This window comes from Triturus cristatus, chromosome 4_2 (assembly GCF_964204655.1).
Source record: "Triturus cristatus chromosome 4_2, aTriCri1.1, whole genome shotgun sequence".
Classification (NCBI taxonomy): domain Eukaryota; kingdom Metazoa; phylum Chordata; class Amphibia; order Caudata; family Salamandridae; genus Triturus; species Triturus cristatus.
In genome coordinates this window covers 942,103,195-942,127,727 of record NC_140586.1, presented here as the reverse complement: position 1 = coordinate 942,127,727, position 24,533 = coordinate 942,103,195, and the positions used below count along the sequence as shown (strand labels likewise).

At 44.0% G+C, this 24,533-nt stretch overlaps 2 protein-coding genes across 3 annotated transcripts in view; both read left to right on the top strand.

The window, feature by feature from the left end:
* The first annotated feature begins 2,073 nt into the window (after positions 1-2,073).
* LOC146839010 (uncharacterized) lies at positions 2,074-10,030 on the top strand. Its single transcript, XM_085603044.1, has one exon. It carries the CDS (start codon positions 2,210-2,212, stop codon positions 2,981-2,983), a length of 774 nt encoding a protein of 257 aa, XP_085459170.1. The 5' UTR covers positions 2,074-2,209; the 3' UTR covers positions 2,984-10,030.
* Positions 10,031-17,937: 7,907 nt separating this feature from the next.
* LOC146839008 (uncharacterized) overlaps positions 17,938-24,533 on the top strand; it is a 64,970-nt gene continuing 58,374 nt past the window's right edge. Inside the window, exon 1 of one of the 2 annotated variants that reach the window (XM_085603038.1) lies at positions 17,938-18,102. The gene's annotated coding sequence lies outside the window, so the exon portion shown is untranslated. The remainder of the gene's footprint in view (positions 18,103-24,533) is intronic. The other variant, XR_014960761.1, reaches the window with a different exon arrangement.

The following is a 24,533-nucleotide window of genomic DNA, read 5'->3' as shown; positions in this document are numbered from 1 at the left end:
AGAGTTTATACAATTCTGTAAGTAGTTAAGAAGCACTACAGTACATGTATGTACAATGACCATAACACACAAGGTGGGCACTGAACATGCTGGTGAATTGTGAACGACGCAGTGACACAAGGTGCAAAAGACAGCGTGAATGGCGCAAATTGAAAAGAAATATAATGGTCAACAAAATATGCAGATGCATACAATTATGTACAAAATTATCCAGATGGTTTAGTTGACCACAGAAATGCCCGAGTTCGAGGCTGTGTAGTCGACGGCGTTTCAACCTGGGTAATTTCAGGTCATCATCAGGACATAGGTCATAAGTTATGGGGTGGTGCTTCTGATAGAGAGCAAAAAGCGTTGCATATATATAGTTGTAGATATTTAAGTAGAAGACGCTGTGTAAATCGTAGGTTCCAACTTGAAATTCCTGGGCAGAGGCACGCGTAATGGCAAGAGGGCCAAGGCGGGTGTTGCGAGGGGAGGTGCGAGTCCAAGGTGACAGGTGCTGGGGGCGAGGGAATAGTTTGCAAAAGCGTCCCAGGTGGAGCAGGGAACACAGGTGCGTGTCGGTAGCGGAGAGTAAATCAATCCAACTACAAGCGGTTAATCTCCCTGGAGTCGACGAGAGGTACAACGTTCGATGCAGCCGGTTTCACCTGGGTCAACGGGCCTTTCTCCTGTTCATTGCCATTTTAGAGTGGGCAAGGACATTATATGGGAAGAGGGTCAGTACATGATGCAGTGCCTATAAGGCCCAGATAGAGCCTCTTATCGCCACATGGGCCCCAAACACAATCAGCGCACAAAAGGCCCCCGTAATCAGGCTTTGAGACAACAGCGAAGGTAAGGCTCCCGTAATCAGGCTTTGAGACAACAGCGAAGGTAATCCTCCTGAAAAAAGAGTTAGTAGTGAATGAAACCAGTTAACTCCATGAACAATAACATTTGATGTATGGCACAACATCCTGGTGTCCACCTTGCCCGTCTTGAGTCTTCCTGATCCATCGCTTACTCCAAGAGCTGTTCTTGTTTTAACAAAACCTTGACCATATGCATCTACCTAAAGCTGTAACTAGTATATGGGTGCAATGCGAGCGCCCTTTTTTTGCTAAGTTACTCTATGAACACCTTTGCTGAAATAAATTAGATTGTGGCATGTTCAAAGGAACTTTTATGTAAATATCTCTGTATGGTTAAATATGTCTTAAATATGTCTTCATAAGTTTCAACAATAGTAATAAATGAGATGCTATTACAATCAATTAAAAATTGTATATGAACATTCCGGTATTTTCCATTTAAGTAATTTAAATCTCTTTACATCCGACAGAAAACAATCATTGGGTGCACAAAATGTTTAAGAATAATGAAGATAATACTGTAAATCTGCAAAAGTAAAGTCTGAAACATTGAGTTCCAGTATTCAGGAAAACATAAGTGCCGACAGAGGCAGCCGAATCTGAACATAAACTGACAGATCTTGGAAGTACCGTCAAGGGCAATTCGGTGGTTCTACGAGTCTCAGCTGTGCACCTCCGTGCCTCAAGATGAAGAAATGACCTCCTAGAAAATTAAGGCACTTCTTGTGTAAACATGTCCAATACCAGCTCTGATCATGAGGTGGTTACAGCAGTACTGTGCTTCCTAAAGTGATATCAGACCACCATTCAGTGCTAGAGGTGTATTGTAAACTCTTTCAGGCCATTCCAAAGCAACCAGCGAAAAGCACAGTTAACTGAAAGTTCAAAGAAATGGGGGTTCTGCTATATAAAACACAGAGTACTGTCCCAGTGTGCACCGACGAGAAGGACGATGGATCTTAACCTGCAAGCTTGCAGAACCATTATCCAGTCTAAAGACACAATCACCCACAAAGAAGCCTTACACATGTTATGAGTGTGGCGAAAATTTTGTGACCTTTGAACTTTAGTGTTTAATCGGAAAGCAAGCGTGCAAAATACCACACACATACATGGAGTGTGAGACTAACACAAGTGCTTTATCGGTCATGTTGGCCCTACAGAAAGCACAGTCAAGACAGTCAAGAAATGTAGAAAAATACATACCCGACTCAGAGACACTAACCAAGAAAGAAAAAACATACACTTGCAGTGAATGTGGAAGTAGTTTCACGGAATCATCTAAACTCAGACGTCATCAGCGAACACACACAGGGGAATAGCCATTTAAGTGCAATGAATGTGGGAAGAGCTTTATGTATTTATCAGATCTAAAACTCCATCAGAGAACCCACACTGGAGAGAAACCATATCATTGCAGTAAATGTGTGAAGAGCTTTTATCAATCATCACACCTAAAAGAGCATCAGAAAACACACACCGGGGAAAAACCATATCATTGCAGTGAATGTGGAAGTAGTTTTAGGGACTCATCAACATTAAAGGTTCATCAACGAACACACACTGGAGAAAAACCATTCAAGTGCAGTGAATGTGGAAGTAGTTTTAGTTCCACTTCAGGATTTATGTATCATCAACAAACACACACAGGGGAAAAACCATATCATTGCAGTGAATGTATGAAGAGCTTTAGTCGATTAACAGACTTAAAATACCATCAGAGAAATCACACAGGGGAAAAACCGTACAAGTGCAGTGAATGTGTGAAGAGCTTTTGTCAATCATCACACCTAAAACAGCATCAGAAAACACACACTGGGGAAAAACCATACCATTGCAGTGAATGTGGAAGTAGCTTTAGTGAATCTTCAACATTAAGGATTCATCATCGAACACACACTGGGGAAAAACCATACCACTGCAGTGAATGTGAAAGTAGCTTTACGGAATCATGTAAACTCAGACGTCATCAGCGAACACACACAGGGGAAAAGCCATTCAAGTGCAGTAAATGTGAGAAGAGCTTTAGTCAATCTGGACACCTAAAACAACATCATCGAACACACACAGGGAAAAACCATATCATTGCAGTGAATGCAGAAGTAGTTTTAGTTCCTCTGCAGGATTAATGTATCGTCAACAGACACGCTCAGGGGAAAAACCATGTCATTGCAGTGAATGTCTGAAGAGCTTTTGTAAATTATCGTACCTAAAGCAGCATCAGAAAACACACACTGGGGGAAAACCATTCCAGTGCAGTGATTGTGTGAAGAGATTTTGTTGCTTATCAGATCTACATAAACCTCTGTGTAGTAATCATGAGATATATATCCAGGTTAAGTTTGAGGTAACTTTATTGAAGTTACTAGTTCAGCTGCAACAACCTCCAGCACACAGACTTTTACTGGTTACATTTAGAACCCTAATCATGATGCAGTTCTTTTACATCATACTTGCATCATGACATGCTAGATATTGCCACATGTCTCCCCCTTATAGAACATAATAAGTAAAATAAATGAACAAGTTATACAGATATAAAGCGTGAGCTACAAACATTACTAATAAACCTATTAACAGTTGTGTATACACAATCAAAGCATAAAAGATTTCTATAATGGTACACATTGTACGTATGTCCCATATATTCATAGATGAGAAACCTTCCCATAATGGTTCACATTACATATATGTCCCAAGTATTTATAGATGGGAAACCTTACATAAATTTCCAAAACTCCAGTTCCTTCCATCATCCAACTTGGCCACTGAACCCTTGACAGATATTACTTTATGAGGTTGAGAAAACTTACTCTCACCTTTCTTTATAAATCCAAATTTCTTTACCACAACCCAATCACCTTCCATAAATACTAGTTCTTTAACCCCTTTCCTAGTGTCAAAAGCAGTCTTGTTGCGTCTTTGACACTCAGCAGCTCTAATCCTCATATTATCTCTGTCCACCCAAACCTGGTTCTTTTCTTTTAACCACATAGGAGGTTCCTTGGTGCCTGGTTCTCTTCCCTTCAAAGCAACAAATGGAGAGATACCAGTCACTGAATGTGGTGTAATTCTATGTGCCCACATCATCCTCCGTAGTTCATCTTTCCATGCTAAACCATTGGATAATGAAAGTTGAATGCACTCCATGATAACACGATTTACTCTCTCCACAAGACCATTTGCTTGCGGACGGAATAAAGCAACTCTGTCATGAGAAATTCTATGACTGTCCAGAAAACTACTCCTTTCAGAAGAAACTAGTTGAACACCATTGTCCGTCACTAGTACCTTCGGTACACCTTCTTCTAGAAAGACCTTTTTAAGAAATGTTATCACATTACCAGTTGTGACCTGACCCATAGACTTGCATGTAAACCATTTGCTATGATATTCCACTAATACCACTAAAATCGATTACTTGAACCTAATTTTTCAATTGGACATCTAGTGCCAATTTCTCCCATGGTCTCCTTGGCAACTCAACAAATTTCAAAGGTGGTTCTCTCGTAACCTTCACTTTATCGCTATTGCTACACGCATAACAGTCCTTCACCAAATCCTCAACATTCCTATCCATTTCAGGCCACCAGAAAGACTCTCTCAATCTCCTCTTCGTCAAACTCCTACCTAAATGTCCTTCATGTACAATCCTTACCAACCTTCCCCTCAACTGCACAGGAGGAATTATCCTGTTCCTTCTCAACACTTTATCACCCTGTACACTGAGCTCATCTTTTACAAACAAATATTTCTAATGTGATTCCACCTCACTAGAACTTTCCCAGCAATTTACAATGAGCTCTTTCAGTTTCTTATATTCTTCATCTGTTCTTAGAGCTTCCATCCATTCCTCCTGAGTAATAGCAAACTCATTATCAATATTTACAACTACATCCTCTAAAATCTCCACACAAGAGTTGTCCTCAATTGGCATCCTAGAAAGACAATCTGCAACTACATTCTTCTTCCCACGCACATACTCAACTACAAAGTTATAATCCAATACAGACAGTAACCACCTAGAGATGCGAGGAGTTGCACTCCCATCTAATCCACGTCCACCTTTAAATATATGGACCAAGGGTTTATGATCAGTCTTGACCACAAAAGGTATCCCCCATAAATAGTACTTAAAATGTGCTATTCCCCAACAACATGCCAGGGCTTCTTTCTCTATTGTGGAATATGTCTTCTCAGCCCCCTGCAATCTACGTGAAGCAAAACCAATTATCGTCTCTTCCCCTTCGTATACTTGTAATAAAACTCCTCCTAAACCAACATTGCTACCATCCGTGATCAATATGGACTTCATTTTGCTGTCAAAATGACCTAACGACGGGGCACTAGAAAGACACATTTTTACTTTGTTAAACGCATCGCCACATTCAGAATTCCACTCAAATACAGCCCCTTTCTTTAACAAAAGTCTCATTGGTTCTACTAAATCTGCAAATTTAGGAACAAATTTAGAACAGTACTCTGCTAAACCCAAAAAGGACTTCAGTTGCCCCTTATTAGTTGGACAAGGTGCATCCTTCACAGCTCTCTCAATACTATCTTTTGGTTTAATTCCTTTTGCTGACACTTGGTGACCCAAATAATTGACTTCACTCAACCTTAATTGACACTTTTCTTTTTTTATAGTCAACCCACTATTACTAATTCTTTTTAAAACTTCTTCTATAAGTTTATCATGTTCCTTAAAAGATCTTCCTACAATCATTATATCATCTTGAAAACACAACACTCTATCCATTCCTTTGAATATATCCTGCATGACTCGCTGAAACACAGCAGACGCTGATGCTAAACCAAAAGGCATCCTGCGATACCTAAATGCACCTAGTGGAGGATCAATAAGGAAGGTCACAGAGCTGCAGCTGTGAGATAGCCAGGCCGAGCACAAGGCTTCACTTCGGAAGAATGCAGGATCAATAATGAAGGTCACACAGCTGCAGCTGTGTGATAGCCCGGCCGAGAACACTTTAGAAGTGTGAAGGATCAATAATGAAGGTATCGGCGCTGCAGCTGTCTGATAGCCAGGACAAAAACTTCACTTTAGATAGTGCAGGATCCATAATGAAGGTCGCAGAGCTACAGCTGTGTGATAGCCAGGCCGAGCACACTTCAGAAGAGTGCAGGAAGTGAAGGTGTCTGTTCAGCAGATACAGATTATTAATTAAACTCTCTGACCCACATGCTATGTGATAGCCAGGGTGAGCACGCGGCTTGTCTTCAGGAGAGTGAGGAATCATTTATAAATATCATGTGTGATAGTCAGGCTGAGCACAAGAATGTTCTGCAGAACAGTAAGTGATCATTAACAGAAGTCACAGAGCCTCGCGCTGTTTGATAGCCAGGCAAAATCACCATTTTACATTTTTGGACGACAATTTCTAGATGGCTAATGGAGCCGAATTTTGAAATGATTGTTCCACAAAAGAAATGAAAAACAAGATTGATTGCACAGAAATAATATATAGCTAGAACCAATCACGATGCTATAAAATGTACACAATAATTACTAGATTTTACATGTTAAAAAGAAATGCATGTTTTGTGATATGTAATAAAATAAAAAAATGATTTGGATTTTGGCATTTGACTGCTGATTGTAAAGAAATGAGGTTGCTCCCCTAAACTCAAGATAATTAGTGCTGTCAGCAGGTAGTCTAGCAGAGGTGGCATTAGAAGGGGGTCCTGTCTCGACAGCGTGACTGCTGTCAGCAGGGAGTCTTTGGACGAGCCGGACGGCCACTGATGCGATTAACTGCGGATTCATTCCCACACGTGAGAGATTGATGACCTCACTCCTGGACAATCTGCTGCACACAAGCGTTGTCCCTTCCTGGATTACACACTCAACGTGTCCTTCCTCAAGTGCTCTTCATCACACGGTCCTGAAGAAGACCCCCACGTGAGGACGAAAGTCACCCTCTCCATCTGGGGTCGAAACGTAGACTACTTACAAACCTCTACACAAGTTCAATGAACTAAATGTGACGATTAACATGTATAATTGAGTATTGTTTGGATACCATGAGCTATTGACCTTTGTCAGGCTGAAAAAGGTTCCATTTCATGCGCTAAAATGTATATATGTCACCTTACCTTTTTCTTGTCCCTCACTCACTGATTCAACACTCTCTATCCCATTCTTGTCTCTTTTCCAACTTTGAGAGCACTCATTAATATTGTTATCATTTTCAGGAGCAACTGTGTTGCCACCAGATTATTTGATTTCGCATATAATGCTTGTTAGAGATCCTTTGAATTAAATATGACTAAAGCATCTAAGAAAAATGAATGATGAATGCCATTTTTCATTGATCTATATAACAAACTTGTTACCATGACCACATTTTTCACTGCACTGTCTATAAAGACCCAGGTCTGGTAGTTTTAGGTGGGCTACCCCATTAAAACTCAACACGTCAGCAGGGAGTCTGGCAGGGGTGGCATTAGAAGGGGGTCCTGTCTCGACAGTGTGACTGCTGTCAGCAGGTAGTCTGGCAGAGGAGGCATTAGAAGGGGGTCCTGTCTCAACAGTGTGACTGCTGTCAGCAGGGAGTCTGGCACAGGTGGCATTAGAAGAGCGTCCTGTCTCGAAGGTGTGACTGCTGACAGCAGGGAGTCTGGCAGAGGTGGCATTAGAAGGGGGTCCTGTCTTGACAGTGTGACTGCTGACAGCAGGAAGTCTGGCAGAGGAGGCATTAGAAGGGGGTCCTGTCTCGACAGTGTGACTGCTGTCAACAGGGAGTCTGGCACAGGTGGCATTAGAAGAGCGTCCTGTCTCGAAGGTGTGACTGCTGACAGCAGGGAGTCTGGCAGAGGTGGCATTAGAAGGGGGTCCTGTCTCGACAGTGTGACTGCTGACAGCAGGGAGTCTGGCAGAGGTGGCATTAGAAGGGCGTCCTGTCTCGACAGTGTGACTGCTGTCAGCAGGTAGTCTGGCAGAGGAGGCATTAGAAGGGTGTCCTGTCTCGACAGTGTGACTGCTCTCAGAATGGCTCTGATTTTGCCGTTCACATGACTGACAAGGTTTCTTTGAGATGGGACTAGCTCTCCTGTGTTGATGGAGAGAGAAGTGCTACTTGTAATACGAAGACCTTGGCTTCACTTCTTTTAATTCAGTCATTTTTGTACAACCAAAGTATCATTTCTTAGGAAAGTTAAAAATATGTCTGTGGCTTGGCACTCCACTTGTTAATAATCCATTAAAATGCTATAAAATGTTCAGTACTTGTATGTATTCTGCTACAGGAGGGATGTAAACATAGATTTGTCATATTCCAAAGTGACTTTTTTTTCAGGTTCTTATTTAGTGCAACTTTATATGCTGGGTGTTAGATTGTGTTACATCTAGACCACCGTATCTGTGATGGACGTGGAATAAAGGAGTCGAGTACTAAGAGTTTCTCAGAAAGCTGTGAGCACCTTGGAAGAGTGAACAGTTATAAAGCTAAGGTTATTTAAGGGTTATCTTTTTGTCTAAATGTTTATGCCACAATAATATCCAAAATGTTGGTCTTCCTATGTGCAGGACTAACCGAGTGTTTCAAGCTTTTTTCATAGTATGGAAGGAAGGCTGTTCCTCAAAGCCCCTGTAAGAACATACAGTGCTAAAGTTCTAGCAAAAGCAATCTATGGAGATCTCCGCTGGTGTCACTGAGCAGCACCTGCTTAAGCTGTTGTCGTATGTAACTTGTAAAAGAGAATTCTGTGGGTTCCTCTGGGGAATAATAATTCCATAGTCCTATGGAAGCTTAACTTTAAATGTATAATTGACTAGAATGGTACTAAAAGCCCTCCTGGACTGAGCCAAGATAGGGATAAGTAAGTAGTCTGCACTGATGATTGTCTTTGTTACCTGATGAGCTCGAGTGTGGAGGATTGGCACAAGGATCGCTGTCATCACACAGTTTATCCAGCTCAAATCTGTGTATGGAATTGTGTTAAACTGTCCTCATTTTGTGCACATATTCACTCCAGTACTTCTAAAGCCAGGACACCATGTCTAAAAATTAATACAATTGAATATAATTATTAGCGAGGCCGAGTCATTTGGAAATTTTAGAGAACCAAAACATTTGCTAAATGATTGTATTTGGTTCTTTTGACTGCGTAAACCTTTTTCTGCCTCTGGTTCTCTTTAAAACAGGTGCTAGCTGATATACCTATAAAGCTGGTTTGAGATACAGGCTAACACACTAGGTCTACGTCCTGTAGACTAGGACGAGGTCACTTTCAGAACTTGGAAATTAAACCTTTAGCTACCGTTAAATGCTAGAAAGAGCATAGCACATCCACAGAACCAGAGTTCTGTCCACCATGGCACTTTTGGTATGGAAGGCTTTGCGAACCAATGATATTCAAGTAAAGAAAGATGACTCCCTATCGACTTGGCTACCTGTTCTGTATGTCATGGTGGGTGTTCACCGAGAAGTGGCTTCTCAAGCTAGGTCGAGGGCTCTGGGGATGCCGAAACTAATTTAAGAGGTAGTTTGGTTGATGAACAAGACAGCTGTCCCTAACTTTCACTGCAGTGTACAGAATAAAAAGGTCATACATTTCTGAAACCTCTAGCTGCTGACTCTGAGGGGACGGATAAAATGATAGCAAAGCGGCAATTTGCTAACAGTTATGTATTGAGATACATTTTCACTGTATTAAAGCCCTTAAAATGAAAATTATTTTTATAAGAAAGCTAGTGTGAGAATCTAACTTTCCTCCTAACCTCAGATGATCTGGACGTTCTGTAGTAATTGGCCAACAGTATGATACAAAGAACTATAGAATTTTAGATCAAAAAGTGACTTCATTATCCTAAGAATTCCTATCACCCATAAGTTGGACGATGCTGCCGGTAACATATTTCCATATTTCCGCAGGTTTGATTTAACTAGCGGCGTGATTAACCATGGAATCTTTTTTGTCATTTTGTGTATCTTTGAATGTTTAATCAAACGTGTAATCAGTTTTAGATGTAGGATGTATTTTATCCTTTTGATCCACCAGTTCCTTGTTTCCTACCAGTGTTTATGAATTGATTAGTTGATGTTAAAATGCATTTCAGCCGTTTACTTTTTCGTCTGTGCTATTGCTGTATTAATTTAGTGAAATATTTATAAATTCCTAAATAAATCTTGATTGATTCATTCACTCACATTCCATCAGCTCGTATGTGATTTTTTTTAGGAACAGAGAATGCTTGAAATGTTTATTTAGGGCAGGTGGCCTCAAACTGGGGGCAGGCCCTTCTAGGGGGGCCTGAGATGATCCCAGGTGGGGCGCTAGGCTCTGGTCAAAAGAAGCATTATGCTGATAGCGGTGCTTTGTGTTAAGCTGAAAATAATGAGCGGCAGTAAGCTGCTCTCCGATGGGCCATCACTAACATGTTTTGTCATTTATATCCTAGCTAGGAATATGTGTCAAAAGGGACGGGACTCCGAATGTTTTTCAAAACCCCCACTTCTTAAAGGGGACAACACAGAGACTCAAAGCCGAGGGATTTCAATGTTGAACCTGTTTATCCCCACCTAATTATCCTCACAATTGCAATAAGTGACTGGATCAGGCCTCCTCCTCCCATGTCCAGATGTGCTGCTGGCTGAGTATATTCAGCACAGGTTTGGAAATCAAGGTTTGAGATGTAAAACATGAAAGTAATCGAAACATACAAGCACCTTCCTGCACATAAACAACCCTTCCCCTCAATGCAGGCACCCTTGCACTATGGTGCAAGGCTGCCTGCATTGGCGCTAGGCAGTTACATTTTGCAACAGCACAGGAAGAAGTGCAGGGCTGCACCGTACTCTTGTAAATACGGTGTAGCCCTGCATTTCAGAAGTGGGGAGCGCGGCGTTAAGCCAAGGAGGCCAACGCCGTGCTCCGCCACTTGCTTGTAAATGTGCCCCTTAATGTCTCCAGCCTGACCTATTTTATCAAGAGGCAGAAAATCCTCTCATTTCAGAAGATGCACCACCTTGATGAAGCATTGCTCCAGGAAACACACCTGCCACCTATTGAACATGATAAACTCAGAAGGGATTGGATGAGTACGGTACTACATGCCAGCAGGATCCAGACTACCCTTATACACCCAGCTACTCCTTTGGAACATGGGGAGAGTGGGTTGGACATCTTATTTCAGAAATCCCTGGAGGTTTGCACACTGCAGACATGGCGGGACCCCCCTGGGCAGATATAATTTTGCCAAGGTTCAGATACTCGATAAGTCTTTGTGTGTGGGCTCTATCTATGCCCCGGCGGCTGACCAAACTCCTGCTCTCCTTTGGGACAGCCAGGGTACTCATGAGGGGGGGTGCTGGAATATGGCACCTTGACAAGTCCAGAAACCATACGACCAGGCAGCCCCGAGGCCGTTTCATCCTCTCTGACATTATTGATGATCATGCCTTGATGGATCCAGGGTGATTGACGCACCTGAGGGACATGGACTGTACTTTCACCTCCTGCGTCCATTGTAAACGTTTATGCCTTGATCCTCCCAAACAGTACCTCAGTTGATCAAACAAAAGAACAAGGGGACCCTACTCACTGTGGAACCAGGGTGATTTAGTTATAAAAAGAAACAAGGTTCCTGTGGAATGATAAACTTCATTAATATGTGAAAAAACACAATCGCGATAAACTTGAGGGTTAGAGTGATATCAAAGAGAGAGGGACCAACCACACCACTAGTTTGGTTTAGATAATTCTGTATTGAGAATACATCTTAGAGAAATAGTACATCAGAGCATTTGTGCAAGGTGTCCCATGTGTAATAAAAAGAACCTAACAGTTGAGTGGCAAAGTGAAAAAATATATACACAAGGTTTCACGTTTTGTATCAATTGAAAACGACCACAAATATTATATTCACATAGTCCAAAGCAACTATATACAGTGATAAGTTCTTCGTGAATGGTTCATTTTCCTCAATGGTGTCAACGACGTTTCGACCCCTTCTAGAATGCGGGGTCTCATTAGGACCTATAATATCAGGGACATCTGGGAAGGATAATGAAATGGCGTGAGTCGCTGGACCATGTACTATCTATCTTTAAAGGAGCGTAAGGCAGGGTCAAGGAATTACCTGAGTTATCACACACGCAGCTTAAATGAAGAGTGCGAACCGAGGGTGAAGTAAAAAGAGGGTACTGATGGAGTGCAAGGTAAGGAAAGAGAAACAGAATGAAATTAGGGACCATAGGGGCGCCAATGGCAACACTTAGTGTAATGATGAAGGGGAGCACTTACCCCTGTCGAGGGTGAGAGCTGGCATTCGCGGTGGGATTAGAAGTAGGTCAGGAGGGCGAGGGATCTGGTGGTGGGGGAGCATAAAAAATATATTAATTGTATATTAAGTACCAGGCTGCCCGGGTCACAGTGAGATGAGAATTGTGATGAAATCAGAAGCTTACCGGGGCGTAGCCATCCGATGGTAGTGGATGCGTGAAGCGGGCCGGGATGTTGCCATGATACTGCTTAAGAAAGCCGATTCCTGGAAGTAAGGGAATCGTGGCGTTAAAAGAGCTTGGTTGCTAAGTAGCAAAGTGAGGGCTCATAGGGCTGTGTGTCTCTTACCTAGATAGGAAAAGGGATCCTCCATGCACGTACGGTGCGTGCTACCAACAGACTGCCTTCATCTGTCTGTTGGTGGTCGGTGACGTGGGGCCGACGTGCGCACATATTAAATAGTGTGAAACGGGTACCGGAGCCGTACGCAGGCATCCGATGGAGTGCCGTGTCTCGGATTAATCCGGTTAGCGGTATCAATGTAGTAAGGAGAGGGGAACAGCATGTAGATGATAGATAGGAGATTTAGCAAGGAAGTTTGGCATTCTAACACTACAAGTAAGTGCATGATGTAGGAATTAGCAAAGTGAAGTTAACCCCGGAGTGGAGGGTGTATACTGTAGCGGTAAAAAAACAAAGGGAGTTATGTTTATGTATTGTGAGTCATACCGTGAAAAACATAGAAATTCTATTTACATTAACAGAATGCGTGGATAATGGGCGTACACAACCACGTCATCTAAAATCCAGGTTGGGTAAATAAAGTGAGACGCGTTTATACAACAAGCAGTGAGTCATGTCACATAATGCAGCGCTAGGAATTAGCCAGGAACACAAATATGTGCATTCGAAATCTATGTACATTTTTCAAAGTTAATGGATATTTGGCGCAAACAACCACGTTATCTACCTTACAGGTGTGGTGCAGTTTGTATAACATGTGGAAAGCACTTATGTAACAGGCAATATATCATATCACATGATGCAGTGCTGGGAAGCACAATTCACAGTTGAACATAGTGGGTGCAAAAAGCATATGATTCAAATTACAACATCATGCACAGAACTTAGACATGATGTATAATGCGGTGCACCAGTACCAAAACAAATGACAATCCGTGGAACACGGGACCTTGTGAAAGGATCCATTGATCAATGTGATGAGGTAAGGACGTATTTAGAGTGAAACAGGGACACAAAAACCTAGAGGCTGAGTGTTGCGACAAATCCCCGCCATTCCACCGCGGAATTAAGGCCTTTATTCATAGAATCAATTCTGTCTATCCAATGACACTCACGTCTTTGTAAGATTTGTGAGATATCTCCACCTCTCTCTGGAACTTTAGCTACGTCAATGACCTGCCACCTGATTCGGTCTGCCGCATGTTGTTTCTCATTAAAATGTGAGACCAAAGGAGCATTCGCAACAGATCGCCGAATGCGGCTACGATGCTGCCCAATGCGGGCTTTGACTGGTTGTTGGGTTTGTCCAATATAAGGCAATCCACATGGACACCAGATACAGTAAACTACGTTGTGTGTATTGCAGTTTGAGAAACATTCAAGGGTCTGGTTACAATTACCGTGTTTAAAGGTGTTGTCACATTTGTGATGGCCTTTGACATCAGGTAGACCCCAAGAGGTCTCAAGTGTGTTACTTCTCTTTTTCAGTGGATGATCTGACTAAGTCAACTTTTAAATTCTTGCCTCGCTTGTAGGCAAACATGGGGACCTCTATTTCAGGGTCAATACTTTTGATTATGTTCCAGTTCTTGGTGATGAGTTTGCGAACTTTGTTGGTATGTACCTCAAAAGTGGTGACACACACTATTTTGTTTGGTGGCGTCTTTTCTCTGGTAGTCACAAGTTCTTACCAGGGACAATACCACGCCCGTTTCAGTGATTTCTTTTAACAATTCTGTTAGGGTAGCCTCTGGCTACTAATTTAGCTTTCAGGATTTCTGCCTCTCGCATGTAATCCTCTTTAAAGTCACCAGCCTGACCTATTTTATCAAGAGGCAGAAAATCCTCTCATTTCTGAAGATGCACCACCTTGATGAAGCATTGCTCCCGGAAACACACCTGTCACTGATCGAACATTATAAACTCAGAAGGGATTGGATGAGTACGGTACTGCATGCCAGCAGGATCCAGACTACCCTTACACACCCATCTGCTCCTTTGGGACATGGGGAGAGTGGGTTGGACATCTTATTTCACAAATCCCTGGGGGTTTGCACACTGCGGACATGGCAGGACCCCCCGGGGCAGATATATTTTTGCCAAGGTTCAGATGTTCAATGAGTCTTTATGTGTGGGCTCTATCTATGCCCCGGCGGCTGACCAAACTCCTGCTCTCCTTTGGGACAGCCAGGGTATTCATGAGGGGGGTGCTGGAATATGGCACCTTGACAAGTCCAGAAACCATACGACCAGGCAGCCCCAAGACCGTTTCATCCACTCTGACATTATTAATGATCATGCCTTGATGGATCCAGGGTGATTGACGCACCTGAGGGACATGGACTATACTTTCACCTCCTGCGTCCATTGTAAACGTTTATGCCTTGATCCTCCCAAACAGTACCTCTGATCATGATCTTCTGCAACTCGACCACAATCTTCGACTGTTGCAAACCCCTCAGGCCCTTTGGCGTTAGTATACAGCACGTTATAAAGCCCCTGAAGACAAGCACAGGCAGTGCCAATATCTGAGCCAGTACTTTTTTTTATTTTTGTATAGAGTTTTATATGGCTCGAACTTGACCTGAATAGGGTATCAGAGCGCTATACATAGCACCAGTTTTGTTATATTAGGACACATTTATTTTTGTTAGGCACGGGGAGATGAAGTGATTTGCCCAGAATCACAGGATGTTCAGCTTCATTGCCGAGACTCGATCTCAGTTCCCTAGGTTTGAGGCCGACCGCTCTAGCCATTAGGCCAACTCCTCTCCCCTAACTTGGAGGAGAACATTGGCTCCATCTCCTATGCACAGGTGCTGTGAGAGGGCAGGAAGGCCTTTGAGAGTTAATTCGATGAACGATTTGGCTGCCTCTAAGTGTCACTGTGAGGCATAATAGTGTGGGTTGACTGACCTCACGTTTCACCTGGCTCAGACGTATAACGCATTGCTGACACCTGCTCTTCTCAAGGACCTGCTTGGGGCCAAGTTTGATCTGAACTCTCATTACACAGTGGAGGACCAGAGGGATACGCTCTGTGGACGATATAGTAGGGGACGGTGAGTTGGCCCCCTTTGCTACTCTTATGCATGATTATGGGCTGCCACAATCGCATCACTGACAGTACCGACAGCTCATGCATAGCCTGCGACACATGCTGGGTGCTCCCCCTTACGATCTAGAGACTGACCCAAGGTTGCATTATATCCTGATGCAGAAAGGATACAAGGACACTATGGTGGGATGGTATGTTACAGCTGCGGACAGCCTTTTTTTGAGCACCACTTCCCACAATTTATGCTGTGTGTTGGAGCAGAGGCTGGACCTATCACTCTCTGGGCAGGACTGGCACAACCTTTGGAAAGACCATGGCAGTTTCCTCCAGGAGGTCAGGTTGAAATTCAGTTATTTCAAGTTTCTACACTGGACGCCGAAGTGGAACTATAAAGCACATACGGCAGACGATTCCAAGTGCTGGAGGTACTGACGGTGTGGTGCACTCGCCTGTGACATTTTGCATTTCCTGCAGACTGTACAGTACTTTGTGCTACTGGGGCTCTGTTTGGGATACCTTGATGACCAATCTAGGGCGGGCACCACAATTGATGGCCTGTCTGACCTTGCTTCACAAAATGACAATATTCCAGGATTTAACACACCATGGTAAGAGTTATCTGGCTACGGCCTTCTTAGTGGGAGTTGGCTTTTTGGGGGGTGACCATGGGCCTGGCGCACTGAGTTTTCTCTCCTGTTCCCATGTCCCTTCCCCCCATGTTTCCCCTCGTCCTCCTTCCCTGATAATCTGCGGGATCTTTTGGGCCACATCACCTCTATCTGGAGGGGTTATTTTATTTATTGTTTTTCCTGTTATCAATGTCTTCTCACAAGTTCTAGCTTACGAAGTATCTTGGACTCTGCTGAACCGATAAACTTCCATACCTGTTATATGCTCATTGTATATGAAAAATCAATAAAGACTTAAGGTATTTAAAAAAGACACAGGGAGTGGTGTCACTTAACATTTGACTTTGACAATACCAAAGGAAGAGACATTACTGAATTTATAGACATGATCGGAACACATGTAAAGTGATAAAATTAACAACCAATTCTCACTAAAATAGACATTCAATTTAACATTCTGCTAAACTGTGTGCAGTACTCATGGTGAAATATCAGAAATGTTTTGCCAACAAAATGTGGGACAGAGGGTCTGCTCTGTGCCGAATAGTCACGTGTGAAGTTCTAGTTAATCCCCATAGTTTGGAAGAATGGGCCAGGTTAGAGTGAGACTTCAGCACGACCCCCAAATGTGTTAGTGTCACTCGTGATGAGTGATGCTTCAGGGCTCTGATGTGTGCACGTCCAAACTAATGTCTGTCGAGGCACCCGAGGCTGCTTGCATGACAATGCTACAAAGATTTGACGTACTCATTAATCAATGGTGTATTGATGACAAGCGTACTATGATATAGGGGCCTATGTGAAGGAGTAGAATATTTTAGAGTAGTGAAATGCCCCTACCCTGTCCTTCAGACCAGTAACACCCACTCATTTTTATGATACAATGCAAACTGTGTGAGAAACTTCTGGTTCATACTTGATCTCTCTATCTTAGGAATTATTTGTTTCAAAGATAAATTTTTTATTTTTTGTCAGTGAATCTTTGTTGAGAGAGGGAGGTGGTTACTATAAGCAAAGCAACAAAGCCTGGAAGAGGCCGCTACCTTGATAATTTAGGAGACAGCTGTGCTCTTAACCGCGGCGCTAATTCTCTCGCAGTGCGGGAGGTTTAATGAGTGGGCGGGGCTGCGTCGGCCAACGGACGTGCGCAGCACCTGCGAGGTAGTGCTCGCGACGGCCGTTGGCTGACGCGAGCACGGAACAGGTTAAATCAGAAACTCAAAACTAATTATAACCTAAATTTCAGTCTTGTTCGAGGATATAAAACGTATCAAATATAAGGAATAAGCCACAGACCCTTGAAAATTATAAATAAGCTGTTCCTTTAATTGTCGCTTTGACACATGACCTATGCCACATTCTATTTGATCTGGTATTTTAAAACTCCATGGTATTTTCCTCTGTTTACTTTCCTATGTACCACGCTGTGGATTTGAAAAACCTGCAAATCAAGTATATTAAAAAAAATAATAAACTGCCCAGTTTAAAACTGACCGATATGCTCATATATTCATTGAAATACAGACTGTCGCTTCCAGTTGTCACCTTTCTGTAAATACTCTTTAGTCCTTTACATCAGTGTTTAGAAGATGCTCATCTGGAGTGAAGCTATAAATACTTTTTTACAGCAGCGAACAAGTGTGAGGCCCTGTACTTGTACTGCCTGACCCTTAAAAGCATTCACGTCTGTGACATCTGAAATCCCAGGTCTTTACAGGCACCATTGTTTGTTTGTGTGAAATGTTTTCACTGCTGGAGACTGGAAGCGGTGGTTCCGTCAGCGGCCACCAGATGGTGATCCTCACCTGCTGATGAAACCACTGAGAACACATTGAATTAAAGAGAGAAGGGTTTCCTTTTCCGGGTCAGCGGCGGTAGAGACAGCACCAGCAGCGGTGCTGACATCACTTCCTCTCTGTATCCAGTCTGCCGCAGAGGAGGAAGGTCCCCTGTCTGTCTGTGACCCTCATCTTCAGACCCTCACAGACCCCCCGCTCAGACCCCAGATCTGCCCCACCCTCCAGCCCCAGGGGAAGGAGGGAGCCTGGACATGTCTGCACAGGTCTCTGCTCAGGTAGGAGATTGTCAGCACCTTCTGCTGTGTTTGTAGAAATAGACTGAATAATCCTGGAGGGAATCTCTGCAGGAGCCGGGCTGAGCTTGGCTCTTCTATCTGGGGGCCCTGGGGGTCTTTCCATCCACACTGCTGCACTGCATTTTTCTGCACTCTGAGGGATCTGTGCAGGCTGCACTGTATTTCACTGCACTGTAAGTAATCTGTGTGCACTGCCTCTTAGTGCACTATGAAGAATCTGTGCACACTGCGATCCATCTTGCTGCACTGTGAGGGGCATGTGCACTGCATCTTACAGCGCTGTGAGGAATCGGTGCACACTGCACTGCATCTGACTGCACTATGAGAGGTCTGTGCGCTGCACCTTACTGCGCTGTGATAAATCTGTGCACTGCATCTTACTGCACTATGAGAGGTGTGTGCGCTGCATCTTAGTGCTCTGTGAGGAGTCTGTACACACTGCACTTCACCTTACTGCATTCTAAGGAATCAGTGCACCCAGCACAGCATCTGCACTGACGAATCTGTGTACACTGCACCCCACATTACTGCACTATGAGGAATCTGTTCTACTGCGTTGCATCTTACTGCACTATGATGAATCTGTGTAAACTGAATTGCTGTCTACTGCACTATGATAAATCTGCATTCCACTGCATCTTACTATACTGTGAGACGTCTGTGCCACTGCACTGCCGTTTACTGCACTGTGAGGTATCTGTGCATGCTGCACTGCATCTTATTGCACTGTGAGGAATCTGTACACACCCTGTGCTCTGCTCTCGCTGTTAATTTATTGACTCGGCCACCCCTGCCCCTATGTTCGAAGCATGCCCCCAGGCAGTTGAACATCTACCCGTGCTGCCCCGCTTCCCTTTTCTCCCTTTGTCCTGGGCCATCTCTCCGACTAGGCAAAAGCTTCAGTCATTGCAATAGTTTCCCGTGCCGTAGGTTGGCTTACAGAGGTTGTGACCTATATGCGCAAAAAGGTATCCCCCAGTTATTTTTAGGCCTAAGAGGTGGGGAAAGGAATAAATGCATATAAAGAGACCTCTTATCTGACCTTTCCAATTTCACATTGGTAATTACTCACAAATAGACATTCCCCATAGAACAGAATTATTAGGAAACAAAAACATTTTTTTGACTCAGCTTCTTAGTTTAGAGAGACAATTTTGAAAAGCTCAGTTTTGACAAAATCAATTTTGAAAAACCCCCATAGACAACACCATCATCCTTTCATTCTCACCTATCATTCTACTCATACATACCATCAATCAAACCACATAAAAAATACAATAAATTCTACTGGATTACACCTATCTAGAAAGAAGCTGAGTCAAAAAAAATTTTTTGTTTCCTAATCTATTTGTCTGTTTGGATTAGTTTCTATGTGTAAATACGTTTATGAAAATACATAAAAATTATATATATCTAATATTTAAAAAATATAAATGTTTTGTTAAATAAATGACCAAAAAGAAATCTGGTTTTGTAATGTAATTCTGTTCTATGGGAAATGTCTATTTGTGAGTAATTACCAATGTGAAATTGGAAAGGTCAGATAAGAGGTCACTTCATATGTAATTACAGAGGTTGTGAGCCTGCTGCATGGATTATGTGTGTGCACAGACTTTGGGTGTGCCATGCAGGAGGCCTGTCAAGCAGTGGAAGGTATGTGTCTGTGTTTTTATTGTATCTCTGTAAGGGGGTGTGTGTAGGTTGGATGTGTGTGCATGTGCACAGGGTAGCGTTGTCAAGCAATCAATCAGGGGTTTATAAAGCACGATATTCACCCGTGAGGGTCTCAAGGCGCAGCCTGGGAAGAGGTGTGGCGCAGCGGCCAGGGCAGCTGACTCCGGAACCCGGGGGCTCACGGTTCGATCCCCGGCGTCAGATCAGCCCAGCACCATGTTGTGACTCTGAGCAATAGCTCGCTTAATCTTCCAGGCGGCCCCTAGCGCCTTGACACCCTCACTTTACAAATACTGGACACTTACATTTAAATTGCGTAGGGTGTGTGTGTGTGTTTGTATGAGGCGTGTCTGCAGTGTGTCTCTTTGCAGGGTGTCTGTCTTAACAGTTGTTGGTGGGGCTGTCAGTCACTCTTCCTAACCACTCCTCTTCTCTGTACAGAGACCTTTAAGATCACTGGCTGAAAAGAATGTCTGCTCTGTGCAGAATAGTCGGGTACTACTCGGCACACAGCAGACGTCTGATCAACGTCAAATGTGAAGTTCTAGTTGTTCCCCATAGTTTAGAAGAATTAGCCAGGTTTGAGTGAGACTTCAGCCCGACCTCCAAATGTGTGAGTTCCCGAAGCACCCAGGATCACGTGTGTGACAATGCTACAAAGGGTTGCTGCACTCTCCCATCATGCATCTATGAGGAGTGTACTAAGATATAGGAGCCGATTTGAAGGGTCCAAGAGACTCTTGAAGTCATTCTGCTCTGCTTGTCACTTCAGCAGGACGGGGAGAACAAGAAGAGTGAGCAGAAAAAGCAAGAAGAGGCAAGAGAAGAGAAGTAAGAGTGATACAGAGAGAAAAACACCAGGGGTAAAGTAAATAATAGATATCATCCAAAATATGAAAGAAATAGGTCTGAAGGGTGGGAACCAGAGTTCAAATGGAAGAGCAGGAAAATAAATGGAATTAACATCATTTATAAATTGTAAAAGTTGAATTGTATGTTGTGAGCTAAAAATGAGATGTAAGTGCCATGTGAATGTGATTCTTTAAGAGTTATAGGTGTCATTTGCTGTTGAGTGGTACCAATACTTGAACCAACTTTAGTGCTATGAATCCGGGATTTAATTCAAGTCATCAAACAGTGTAAATGCACCAACTGGAGGGATCCATGTATTTTCCTGTGGGGTACACATTTCAACTCTAGTGAGATAGCATAGGTACCCCAGAGGCCTCTCATGGGCTGAAGCATGTATATTATGCCACCCATGAGAGGCCATGCAAAATGGAACTCTAGGTCTGCTACTGCAGCCCGTGTAAGATGGTGCTTGCACCACTTACTTTAGATATAGGTTCACTATATCTAATGGTCACTACATTTAAAACTTACAAGTCACCCCCTATAGCAGGCCTTATCAATCCTGAAGGCAAGGTGCTGGATGTTATGTGAGAGGGTGCCCCTGCATGAGCAGAGCCTCTCTGCAGCCTTCGGAGACCATTTCCCGGGTTGTCTGTGACTCAGCCGGTCATATAGGTAGAGGTAAATTATAACCTCGCGGTAAGTTTTATCTCAAAAATGGCTGCATATAAACAAATCCTGTGTGGTATCAAACACCTTGGAATCATACCTCCACACCAGTAACTGGTGTGGGAAGTATGATTCCACCCTTCTGAAGTGACCTTCGTGGGGTCACCGGTCTACCCGGTGCCAGCCTTCTTGACCCGGACAGCACAAAATCGATGCTGCCAGCCAGAGACACATTTCTGCCCCCCTGCTGCTGAGCCACGCTCGAGCAGAGAAAGGTAACACAATAGGCATCCTGTCACAGGGAGGTGTGACCACCTCCCAGACAGGGTTTAGTGCATTGGGGCTGGGTGGGTGCACTCTGAAAGTGCCTGAAAGTCTGCACTGGAGGCACATTTGGTGTTCCTGTGCATAGTCCAGCTCAAACCAGTTCTGGGAGCCATTGGCTCCGGCTCTGGCGCAAAACTGGACAAAGGACATGGGTGCAGCCACCCCTCTGTCCTGCCCCAGCCCTAGGAGGGTCCCATGAATCTGTCCAACACGCTCCTGTGGGTATAAAATGGCTTACCTGGCTACAGGACTTTAGATCAATGCCTCCGGGACCTCGTGGCTGCAGAGTCAAGCATCCCTTCATCGCGCCTGAAGCACCTTACATCAGTGGGCATTCGTTTACCGATCCCCTGGTCACTCTGAAGTGACCCAGACTCTGTCCCCTCTTCTTTCAGATTCCTTCCATCCAGAATCCAGGCTTTGATTCCACTGGACCCTTTTCACCTTCATGGCAGCAGTACTTCTTCACTAGCTTCCATAGAGAACGACGAGAGTTTCTGACGACACTTCAGACCTATGCACCCGGCTCCCCTGGGATAGGTAACTCTGATACTACGTACCCACAGGTGGGGTGGCTCTTTAAACTCTTAAGTTCCAAAGGGTTTGCTCAAAGTCCTCCTAGAAGGGTCCTTAAACTTTAACTTTGCAACCACGACTTTCCCATAGAGTTGTACGGCGCACGCAGTCGTGTTTTCTCACTGCACCTGTCCTCCATGGGTCTCCTGTGTCATCACCTTGGGTGGTTCCTTGGGGTCCCAGCTATTCTATGTGCTCTAGGCACTGTGTCTAGTCAAGTCGTATTTGTTATACCACCATTTTAGCATATGGTTCGGTCTCCCCCTGGAGCCTGCTGTGTATTGTGCTACTTATAACTGTTCTATTGATCCAGCATTGGGGGCTTTGTGTTCTAACCTCATGTAGAGGATGGTAGAGAGTGTTATATTAATAGATACATAATTTTATATAACTACTTTGTGGTTCTTCATTTAGTAATTCAGGAGGTGATATTCTGGTAAAACAAGCTGCTTTACATTCCTTCAAAATTAGGCCTGAAGGCTTCTCTCCATAGCTTCCACTAGGGTAGCTTTCAATAAGGTTATCTTTGACCTCATACATCATAAGGGTCATGTGGATTGGTACAGGGTGCCCACTTTAAATAGTGGACAGCATATACCAAGCCACCTTCTCACATGCACCAGTAGCTGTGTAATAGCCAAAACCCTGCCCAATATCTTATAATCTGTGCTTAAAAGAGGTGGGGGGTGGTAGGATCCCATTTGCAATGGGTCAATCCCCTGCTTTGGAAGCACCACCAGTATGGCCTCTCGTAATGAGGCCGGTAGCGTGCCCGATCGTAAGCATCCATGTCATCTCAGTGGAGGCGTGGAACCAGTTGTGTACCAAATGAGGCATATAATCCTAGGAGCCAGCCGTCTGCCCCCGGAGTTTTCCCCCTTGCCAATTGCTGTATAGCCTCTGTTATCTCCGATTCCGAAATGGGAAATTCTACAATTTTGTAATGGCTGAGTGGAATCTGAGGGAGTGCTATTTGTTCTGAAAAGGTCGGTAGCTCTGTCCCATCGTGAGTCGAGGGGGCGCTGTGTAGGGATGCGTAATACTGCCGAAAAGCTAGATTGAGCTTGGTCTATGTGTTAACCAAATGTCCCTCCAAGTTATGTGTGGTGGTGATAGGTGTGTGAGATGAGTCTGTCTTTAGTAAACAGGCTAGTGTCCAACCCCCCTTGTCCCTGTCCGCATATTTCTTGGCTAGATATCTTTTGTAGTCTAAGGCAAATAGTCTTTCTAGCGTCTCCTTGTGTGACAGTTGGATTTGAGCTAGCTTAGGCGCGGTCTGTGGGTTAGTGGGTAGCTGGCGTTTGTGTCGCCACATCTCATCCTCTAGGCCTTCTAATTCCCTGGTAAGTATCATATGGGCCCCATATACCACTTTTATCATATGACCTCGCATGACCACTTTGAATGCATCTCATTCTAACCCGACATTGGATGCTGTATCCTCGTTATCCAGAAAGTACGAAGTGATAGTGTGTGGTAGTGAGGCGGGCAGTGGGTCATCTTTTAGCGCTTCCAAGGGAAGGCGCCAGGTCGGGATGCTGGATCTAATTGGACCCCATGACTGCCTTTGTTTGCTGGGGGTTGTTATCCAATAATGTGCGGGGAGGTATTCAGTAAGGGATACTGCTGAGAGGGCCACATGAGAGAAGTACACCAGATCTATTCTCGTGTGTATATCGTAAAGCCCAGAATAGTGGATGTACTCTCTATGGGTAGGATGCAGGTCACGCTATGCATCCTGTAGGTGTGACATAGTAGCCCATGCCTGTAGGTGTTGGGAGAGGCTAATAGACTGAGTGCCCTGTATTGGTGGGCGTGAGCGATCCAGTGCAATGTCCGGAAGGCAATTAAAGTCCCCTCCCTAGTATGTTGGTGCAGAGGGGTAGTAAGGCTGGTGTCAATGATTGCAGAAATTGGGCTTGGCCAAAATTAGGAGCATATAATGAGATCAGTGCTATTGGCTGGCCGTCCTGTATACCCTCTAGTATCGCATAGTGTCCGTTTGGGTCAGTGCAGGTGTGTTGTACCTCCATTGGAGTCCTGTGTGCCACCCATATCAAGGCCCTTCTTGCGTATCCGGAGTATGTGGCCCCCACTATCGTGCCTCTCCATCTCTTGCGCATGGAGGCGAGTGTTTGTGTGTTCAGATGATGCGATAGTAATCCCTCTCATCCGTAGGTATTGGTTTACCCGTTGGCGCTTAGTACATCCCACCAGCCCACGTTAATTCCATATATACCTATCCCGTGTGATAGGGGTGTTCTGTGCATCTATTTACGTAAGGTTGGTGTGGAGTAAGTGTCCGTGTCCCT

Coding starts and splice junctions, on each gene's coding strand:
- LOC146839010 (XM_085603044.1), top strand. CDS start 2,210: ATGTATTTATCAGATCTAAAACTCCATCAGAGAACCCACACTGGAGAG.